Here is a 10,696-nt window from a genome sequence, read left to right as displayed (position 1 = left end):
AACTTATTTAAGTACTCGGATATTGTAATAAAGTGATGTAAGAAATGACTAAGAATATTGTAAGCTTTATCCTCTTATTTATGATCCTGGCAAAAAATGTATATTTCCGAGCTCTTCCTTTGGGTGGGTTCGACGGAATGGCATGATTCAGTGCACTTCCTTGGATACTTAGTGTCTAATGAAGGACAAGTACTTTTGGGAGGGCATTAGATTAGGCGGTTCTGCCATATGGACGGTGAGAGGGCGAGCGGCGTAAGTGACTGGGACAGCGCAGCACGCGGTGGGGGAAGAGGGCAGACGGATAAGCGCCACGCTGCTTCAGAGACGAGTGGATTAGCATATGATGGAGTGGGATTTTTTTTAAGAGATTGGACCTGCTCCTATTGAGCCATGCCCGGACGGGAGTTACTAATGGACGCAGGTATTGGGTCATTATCATTAATACAACGTGATCGTGATCGTTTGTTCGGCCGGCCAAAACCGCCCTAATTGTTTTACTTTTAGTATTCTATGTCTGAAAATAGTGATCGAACATACAGGCAATAGAAAATTGAAAATAAAATTCTATTGCCTGCTTTACTTCCTAATAATATTTCATATCTACGAATAGTAATGATTGAAGATCCAATTCAGATGAACCTACTAACAGGCGACAAAGGCGGGGCCATGGCCGATCATTGCGGTACAATATTTCATAACATCTCCAAAACGGAATCTGCATTATCTACTCTACCTCAAAGTTAAGAGCAATTGTTATAGTCTCTTTTTTTCATGTTATTGTAAAAAAAAAGATTGGAATTGAGTTTACACGGTGCTCTTCGGATCGGCTTTTGACTCCAATCTAGATTGCTTATTCTTCTAATTCTCTTACAGTTTCGAAGCTCGATGACACACACAAAAAAAAAAGACCAGATAGCACATAATGACATAAGTAAACGCGGAACGCCAACTGATTGTTTGTTTCCGTCGTATACAGGTCGTCGGTAAAACATGAAATGAGTCACTAGATTTTGTTTAGATACTTTATATTAAGCATAATTCTCACATGCTCAACTATAACCTATAGGACGGGCTCCTAACCGCAATCATCGAATACTTGGCAACCGCTTTAGCCAAAAATGATGGAATGATTACATGCTACCAAAAATGTGAAGGAGAGCATACACCATTGGATATACACAACAGCAGCAACAAGAGAGGATGAAAACAAATTTATTTGTCTTTCTATCAGAAGGTGCCAGAAATAAACAATAGCCGTATAACTTGTTGCGTCCTGTTCTTTTAGGTCTGTTTATAAACCATGACTAAAAGTACTATTAACTGGTTTGATGTGAAAAAAAAATACTATTTATTAGCCAATAAATCTTAGCTTATAAATCAAATACGATCGAGCGAACAGGCTAAACGAACAAGCGATGGAGCTATACAGGCAGGGATGACTCTGTTTCTACCTACGGCCCTACCCTAAAGCAGAGGCCCACTGCTCCCCTGGTACTGCTGGTGGCCGCCGCCGAAGCACGGCGCGCCGTACGCCGCCGGGCTGAGCAGCGGCGCGGAGAACCAGGACGCGTAGTCGAACTGCTCTGCCTCGGGCACGGGCACGGCCGCCGCGGCCTGGGCGCGCCTGCTGTCCGCGACCATGGCCGCCGGCGTCAGCGTCGCCCTCTGGTGCGCCGGCCCCGGCGCGGCGGCGGCTGGCGTGCCGGCGCCCGTCAGCCTCTGCACGAGCTCCCGGAAGTCCCTGGGCTCCACGCGGTACACCTTGGGCGGGGGCGGGCCGCCGCCGCCGCGCCAGGGCCTGCCCGTCGCGGCGCTCCTCCTGTCGCCGTGGTCCATGCTATAGAAACTCTGCGCTCTCTGCCGATGCCAATTGCCGAGAGCCCGCGCTGTATAAATAGGCGGGACGTGGGGTTTTCCTTTTCACACTCGCTCGCTGCGTGCGGTCACTCGGCGAGACTAGTCGTCTGCTTGAAAGAGGGGGGGCGGCTCAGCGGCTGGGTGCAATGGAACACGTGGGGACGGTGGTCAACGTGGCGTGGAAGTGGAAGGGGGCCGCCGCACGGGACGGGGCGGGACGGCCGGCTGGCCTAACCGCGGGCCAGGGCTCAGGGGCTGCCTGCCACTGCCAGGACGACGTGTCCGCGTGCGCCTGCCCGGCCCCTGGCTTTCTCAAGTGGTATCCTGGGTTCCTTTCTTCGCTCGTTTTTTTCAATTTTGGTTTGTTACCTTCTATACTAGTTGGAGTCGAATAGAGATCATTATTGCACAATCACATACTAGCAATCGTAAAAAAAAAGAGGTGTATAATATGAAGCTGGGAGGTGAGAGCAATGTGATGACAGTGCTAGGCCTTCCCCGACTCAAAGCAGCTTCTAATTCAGTCTCAGTTTTTTTTCAAGTGCATCGAAGAGAACCTTCCAAGAAACAAATGCTCTGTTCGTTTGGTTGATAAGCCATGACTGAAGTACTGTTGGCTGATTTGTTGTGAGAAAAAAATATTATTCGTTGATTGAAAAAATATGGTTTATAAGCGAAACGAACGGGGCGTTTCTAAATCCTGTACGAGCCATGCCATAAGAGAGAAGGGCGGGAATTTTTTGTGCCCTGCCGGGAGCTGTCAAGACACCCGGCCGCGGCCGGTGACGCAACTGCTCCTTACCGTTGCCTGGCTGCGGTCAGCGCCGCCGGCGCGCCATCCAACGGTTCAGGGCTTTTAGGCCTAGGCCCAGTTTAATTCCAAATTTTTTGGTAAAATGGGCACGGTAGTATTTTCGTTGTTATTTGGTAAATAGTGTCCAACCATAGTCTAATTAGGCTTAAAAGATTCGTCTCGTGGATTTCGTCTAAACTATGTAATTAGTTTTATTTTTTATTTATATTTAATGCTTCATGCATGCGTCCAAAGATTCGATGTGACAGAAAATGTGAAAAATTTTGCAAAATTTTTGGCAAACTAAACTGGACCCTATCCGTTCAGGTGCCATGCATTTCGCCTGTCTCACGAGGATTTTTTAACACTCCACACGGTCCACGCTGACGCTTCTGCGAGCCTAAGCGCGTCGTCTCGTCAACGCTTCAGGCCAGCAGTGCTCCACTCACGACGACTCACAAGAGAGATGCCAATGCCAAATTACCAATGCAGCGCAGCGGCACCTGGCCCACCATTACGCACAAAGTCGCGTTTGGCCGGTCCTCGCTTGGTAGGGCGTGTCTGGAACCGGTCCTCTTAGTTCTATAAGCTAAAGTATCGAGAAAGGTGGTCTAAAGTTAGCTTTAAATTTTAGCCCTTATGTTAGAGCTTTTATATTGTAAAACTGAGTAAAAGTGCTCTAAAATCTCTACAGCTCTAAAGTTTATAGGAGAAAATCCAAATAGGTCATAGACAAGGGGCATGTTGGTTGCCGAATGTGTGGCCCAACTTAGGGTAGGATGCAGGCGTTGAATTTTTAGATGCCTATGTTAGGAGATGTAAAAAGGAGCGTGTTAATGCGCTGGGCCGCGTTCCAGAGGTGCGCGTGATGACCACAAACTGTTCTTCTTCTTTGATCATCTCCGCTCCCATCTCATATCTTTCTTGACCCTGCACGCCTCTCCTTCGCCTTCCTAGCCCACCAACTCGACTAGCGGCGCTCCCGCCGCCGACCGTGGGGCCTACGCGTGGGAAGGAGGATGAAGATGACCTATGAGGCCTATGTGTAATTGATAGGGAGAGAGTGGAGGACAGAGGGTCATTCTGGGCAATACAGATATACAGTGGTCTGCAAATGGGTCTAACCGCGTCTAAAACATACATAATGGTATTTTTCCATAGAACCGAAGAATTATAATGGCTCGTCGCCCAATAGGTGAATGGTAATGGTATTTTCCAGATCCGCGAGAATTGTAGTGGCACCAATAAAAAATTTGAAAAAATGGTTTCACCGGCTTCTAGTTTATAGAGAGAGAAAATATATTACATGAACAGTACTCTAAATAGTACTTGCGTTTGAAGCCCTGGCAAAGAGAGATTAAACATCATGAGATAGCATAAAGACTCAGGCAACGGCTTTAGAACAGTTTGTCTTGTTCAAGTACGCAAGACGGAAAAAATCACCAAAGCGATTTAGAAGCGTTCCAACATTACGTGTCGTTTATAAAGTTCAGAACACAAATCGGGAAGAGAGTGGAGTAGCAACCCGATATGTTTAAAAACTGAAACAATGCAAATCATCAAAGGATTATTCCAACAGTGTATGCAATTCATGGAAAATTGTTAAGTTTAGGAAGAGAAGATCACTTAACTTCCCTAAAGATGTAGGAAGCGTGTGAAAGTTGACACATCTTGCTAGGCCGATGTATTGGCACCGTTCTTAAAGAAGTACTTGTATATTTGTAAGTATTAACCCTCATGACACATCTTGGTAGGCCAATGTATTGGGACCGTTCTTAGGTTTTGCACGTTCAAGAGATGGTTCAAGGATTTAACCAAGTCCGAGATAGGAAGGTTAGGAGCATCTGGATACCTTAATACTAGCTTTTAATTTATAAATTGAACTAGGTAGATCTGCCACTTGACACTTAGACATCCACTTAACTTCAGAAATTCCAAACAGAGCGTGTTTGAGGATGCTTGCTTAGGAAGACGAATTTCAATGCATCCCCTAGAATGCAGGTTCTGACTTGTTGCAGAGACTTATAGGTTGACGAAGTCTCATTAAGATTCATTTTAGCTGGTAATGACAATTCAGATTGTCCTCATGCATAATGGAATTTAGATGTACCATATCATGCATATGGAATGGAATTTAGACGTCACTATGAAGAGAACAATACAGCGCTTGCCGCTGCTGTCATGTTACACCTCTCGGTCCCCTATATTTTGTAGTGCAGTAGTAAAGCTTAAGAGCACCGCTGGAACTGGCACTACTACAGTAGTTTAACTGAGCGGGCGTTTTGAATTATCCGAGGCGCCCGCAACTGCCTACAACAAAAGGTCACGATTAATACACGAACTACCGAGGCGGTTGTCTGCCGTCTCAGTTAATCAAATAAAAAACAAAAAAAAGGAAATCCATGGACAGGCCCGCCGAGCCCATTCACAGGCCCGCCGAGCTCATCCACGGCTGCAGGATCTACGCGTGCGCGCCGCCTCTCGTCGGGGCCGCCCCACCGGATCTGGAGTGGAGGTCGCGAGCCCACCAGAGTCGTCTGAGGCTCCCCGCGCGCGCCACCGTCGTATCCGGCCGCTGCTCGCCAGATCCGACCGCCGCGCGCCACTGGAGGGAGAGAGGAGAGAGGGTGTCCCAGAGCTGACGCAGAGCTGAGGTGGAGGAGGAGCGCCGCATCGCCCGCGCCGATGCCAGTGGAGGAGCGCCGCCACCTCGCCCGTGCCTACCGGGATCCAGGCTGCTCCTCGCAGGGGGCGCGCCAGATCCACTGCCGGAGCGCCGCTGGAGCAAACCTGTGACATCGGGACGTGTGCCACCCGACGCCCACGCCAGTGCGAGGCCACGCCGCCATGGGAAGGGAGAAGGAGGGTGGCGGCGCTGCTCGGGGAGGGGAGAAGGAGACCGGCGCGGTGACGTCAGAGAAGGAGGGGGCGCACTCGGGAGGGGGCGCGGCCCTATCGGGAGAGAACGGAGTCGGATAGAGGGAGGTGAGGAAATGAAACCTAAGTCACGTATTTATATTCGGACGCACCTCGCCTGGGCCTGATGGGCCTCGACCTTTTTTCCGAGGCGGGCCATCTAGGAGCTCCGCCTCCGAAAATGGAGGCATTTTTAGAGGCGAGCCTCTTATAAGGCCCGCCTCCGTTAATAGATTTTAAGAGGTGATTATTTTTAACCGCCTCAGTAAATTGATTTTGCGAGGTGGTTGATTGTGACCACCTCGGTTAATAAAAAATGACCGCCTCGGTTAATCCTAGGCATTAACCGAGGCGGTTGAAATGTCTGTCCACCTTCGAGCCCCTTTGCCAAACGCTTTGGTTAAGTTTTTTTTACTAGTGTGGAATACACTAAGATGGTGAGCAGCTTCGACGCTACCATAGTGTTCGAGGTCGCCTCCAGGTCCAAGCGCTCCAAGCTCCCATCCTATCTCATCTCCTCTGCAAAATCGCTACACCCTTGCAACATATGTAGTATACGTTTGAAACATAACAGTATAATCATTGCAACATATACAACATTCAGATCTACTTTTGCAACATCCAGATGAAACACTTGCAACGTACGTCTGAAACAGCTGAAACATTTAGAAAAGAGTTAAATGCACCGTAGGTCCATTAACTTTTAGTGGTGTATCATCTAGGTCCATCAACTTTCAAACTGCATTTTTTGGTCCATTGACTTTTGGTGGTGTGTCATCCAGGTCCATCAATTTTCAAACTGTATTTTTTGGTCCGTTAACTTTTGGTGGTGTGTCATCCAGGTCTATCAATTTTTAAATTACATTTTTTGGTCCCTAAACTTTTTAACTGGTTCATCGTAGGTCCATACCCTTTCGTTTAGCGAATAGATCTGACATGGCACGCCAAAAAAGCAGCCACCGTGGAGTACAGGTAGGGATGAAAACGGATCGGATATGGACGGATATCACCGATATTACATTTGTTTTCATATTTCTGTCCGGATTCGAATTCGAATACAGATAGTGTCAACTATGTCGGATAGGATACGATTGGATATCGACATCATAAATATGCGATTTGAGTATTCGGATATGGATACGGTATCGGATGTTGAATATCCAGACTCGGATACGGACAGATCTCAACCCCTCTAAATGGATTCGGTTTCGAATACGGTCGGAAAATATCCATACCGTTTTCATCTCTAAGTACAGGACGAGATCACCATCCAGAGATAATCTCCAATACGAAGAATCTGATGGGATCACCATCTAGGGTTTCTCGAGCGGCGGCTCAACGGGGAATAAACTCCATAATAAAATCCAGTCTTATCTACCCGGTACAAGGCCGAAGGCCATAGGTATAGGCACGCAGGCCACCTGACCCAAACAAAACTCGGACTTCACTAGCCCAACAAGGACCGATTGACCCTGAGTCCCTGATTCGGCTAACATGCATGGCACGTTCAAACGCAGCCACCAATATGATTCACATACACAGGTGCACGCAGGCACTAAAAGCTAGATGCTAGATAAAAGATCGTATATTACAACTAGATAGAAAACTAATGCATGGAAATAATAAAATACTACGACAAGGATGTTAATCACGTTAGAAAAATTCCATTGATGATCTCCACCTCTTTAGAATTAGTTCTGATGTATTTTGTTTGCTTCATTTTCTCCTCCTTTCCACGCAATAATAAGGCATCTCTATAAAATATCTTTAATGACAGTCCAGCAGTTGTAAATTTCTTCATGTACACAATATATTTATCCTTAAAAATAATAATCCCAAATTTAAGATCAGATGATATTAACGAATTACTGGCTGCTACATTTGATTTATTGGTAGACAAGTCTCCATGAACATCTTAAGGAGCTATGGACTCATCACCTACTCCACAGTGGTTGCTTATTTGGCGTGCTATGTCAGATTTATTTTCTCTAAACGAAGGGGTATGGACCTACGGTGTACCAGCTAAAAAGTTTAGGGACCCAAAAATAAAATTTAAAAGTTGATGGACCTAGATGACACACCACCAGAAGTTAATGGACCCAAAAATACAGTTTGAAAGTTGATGGACCTGAATAGCACACCACCAAAAGTTAATGGACCCAAAAATACAGTTTAAAAGTTGATAAACCTAGATGACACATCACCAAAAGTTAATGGACCTACGGTGCATTTAACTCTTTAGAAAATATACACTTGCAACATACGTTTAAAAATAGCTAAAAACATTTGGAATATACACTTGCAACATACGTGTATAACCATTGCAGCGTGTGCAACATGCCAACATGCCGATCTACTTTTACAACATCCAGATAAAAACACATGCAATATTAAGATGAAACATCTGAAACACTTGAAATATACGTTGCAACATACGCTTTCAGCGCATTGTCACCTTACAGTTTGAAGGAATGGAGGCTCGTCGTTCCGAACCTCGATGGCAGTGTATGGAGCTCGCTAGTGCGATAGCAGCGTGGGCAACTCACCAGCGAGACAGCGTCAAACGAAGCTCCTCCGTCGACCGGTTTCGGTGGAGGCGGTCGCGGCGTGCGAGCAACGCGGTGGAGGTGGCCGCGGCGGGTGGATGCAGCGAGCTGTGCTGTGGAACGCGGAGTGGGAAGCTGCCTTCGTCCGTCCAGACGCCCTCGCGAGAGCAAAACCCCATAACCCAAAACAACAACACCACGAACACGGAACGGAGGAACTGTGAAGAAGGAGATCCAGTTAGCCGACCTAGACTTGTACAGAGACGGGTCCACGATTACGTTTTTTATTTTGGAAATACTGGGCCAAGCCCACCTTAAAGCCAACAGGCGGAACAGTCCAAACCCAACGCACTGCAGAGCCCAACAACTAGGCCTACTTTTCCTCAAAATATATATAGAGAGAGAGCTACTATCCTGTAGCTGGCTACAAAATAACTTATTTTGTAGTCATTTAGAGTTACAATAATTATTATGTTAATTTACGAGATTATAGTAACTCCTTACTAAGTGATTTACTATAACGTTATGGTAAATATCCCTATGTGTTAGAGTAACCTAACTATCGTAAATATGTATTGACATTATCGTAAATTAGTATATAAAATTATCATAAAGAGGTGGCTACAGAATAACTTATTTTGTAGCTGGCTACGGAATATATATATATATATATATATATATATATATATATATATATATATATATATATATATATATATATATATATATATATATATATATATATATATATATATAACTACTAGGCCTGCTTGACTCCAGCCCAAACGCTGATTACAATCACCGCCTGCCTATTTTTCAAGGGAGTGTATCCGCTACAGGTGAAATGTTGACAAACAGCGCTCAGAAGTTCTAATTTCCTTCTAATCGAATAATTGAGAAATGGGGCACAAAGTACAAAAAGTCATCGATTGCTCTTCTCTTCTTTTTAAGATACTACGTACACTATTACTAGTTGAATCCCTGGCTGTCGACGTCCCGTGCACCCGTCTTCTCCCTCTCAAGGCTGCTATTTTTTTCCGAAAGGGGAGATTCCCGTTACCATTCATTTTGAACGGAAATACTTGTCCACCAAACACAAATCTATTATTATGAGCCAGTTGGTCTAGAGTCTATTATTATGAGTCTTTTTCCTGTGTGACATTACGAAAGATGCTCCAAGCCTATAGGCCATTAAAAAGTTCAAACACACTCTGGTGCCATGACATTTTTTTTTTTTTTTGCCTCCCAAGCCATTTCGTCCACCTTCCGTCTGGTTTTTGCCGTTTGCCAGCCCTGACACGTGGGCCCAGCCAGTAAAAACGTCTAAAATGCCCTTCTCTCATAACCTCATCCTCTACCTCTTTCTCTCTCCGCTGGGTGGGGCCAAGCTGTCAGCGACTCCAACACCTTCTTCCTCCTCAAGACGAGCAGCACGAGCTAAGGCCTGGCACCCCCTGCTTCAGCCGACGCGAAAGGAGCATGGGACGACGACGGGGATGGGGATGGCGCCGAGGATGGGTCGGTCTCCATGTCCGTCTCCTCGCCCTCGCTCGCGCCGCCGAACCGGAGGCGCTCGCCGTCTGAGCCCACCCCAGCCCGCGCGCCAGTCGCTAGCACGAGCCCTGTCCTCGGACGCCCGCCTTGCTTGCATCTCGCGTCGGGTGCTCTGGTGCCACCACGAGCGCGTGCTCACCGTTCTCGGGGCCGGCCGAGAGCCGCGCCGCGCCCTGCGGGATGATGGCCGCACGCTGCCCCCGAGCTGGCCACGAGCCGCGCCTGAGGTCCGGCCATGCCGCGCCTGGGGGCCGGCCACGCCGTGTCCTGGAGGACGGCCACGCTGTGCCTAGAGGCCGGCTGCGCGCCGCCTCGGGGCCCACCGCGCCTCGCTGAACGCTGTGCATGCGGGCGGTGTGGCCGGAGGGGTAGGGCGCTGCTATGCGTAGGTCGATGGGGCAGGGCGCAGCCATGCGCCACCTCCGCCGGTGGAGCCGCCTCCTGCGTCAGGGATACTGAGACGATGACCAAGAGAGGGATGGAAAAATTCGGCCACGCACGTTCTTGGCTTTGCGGCCATGGCGGACAGCGGCGACGGGATCAGCCAATACAGCCCCTACCCTTGATCGTTCTGACAGGATTGCTTCCAAGAGCTAGCTTTCAACCTTATTCACTCATTGCTACAAGGAGTCAAAACGAGAAGGCTCGCTTGTGGCGAATTTTGAAAGATGCAGAGGGCGGCCATGGCGGACGTGTTCTGGCTTTTATAGCCGAGCATCTTGACGCAGGGCAGACATGAGCTTGATTGGTGCTCGCGGTGGCTTCCAGAGCACGGCAGGGCATCCACTTGCGCACATGGCGGCACCACAGACGCGGGTGGCGGGCGCCACACTTGCCGCGCAGGGGGAGCTCGCCGCCGCCATGAACAAGGCCCATGCTGCCGATGACGCTTAGGCCCAGACGACGATGTCGTGTGCGGCCGCGGTGTACGCCAAGGAACGGCAACCTCGCCTGCGTCTGGCTTGCCCACCTTCTAGAACGGCGCTCAAGGGCCTTGTCGAGCTGCAGGAGCAGTCGCATGACGGCAGCA

The 10,696-nt window shown here is 48.1% G+C and overlaps 1 protein-coding gene across 1 annotated transcript; it reads right to left on the bottom strand.

Annotated features, from left to right (window-relative positions):
- Positions 1-1,194: 1,194 nt before the first annotated feature.
- On the bottom strand, positions 1,195-1,882 carry LOC136538428 (uncharacterized). The gene has a single exon (XM_066530401.1). The coding sequence runs from the start codon at positions 1,834-1,836 to the stop codon at positions 1,465-1,467; it is 372 nt and encodes a 123-aa protein (XP_066386498.1). The 5' UTR covers positions 1,837-1,882; the 3' UTR covers positions 1,195-1,464.
- Positions 1,883-10,696: the final 8,814 nt, after the last annotated feature.

This window comes from Miscanthus floridulus, chromosome 2, assembly GCF_019320115.1.
Source record: "Miscanthus floridulus cultivar M001 chromosome 2, ASM1932011v1, whole genome shotgun sequence".
Taxonomy (NCBI): domain Eukaryota; kingdom Viridiplantae; phylum Streptophyta; class Magnoliopsida; order Poales; family Poaceae; genus Miscanthus; species Miscanthus floridulus.
The sequence above is the reverse complement of the archived record's forward strand: the minus strand, read 5'-3'. Positions and strand labels throughout refer to the sequence as shown.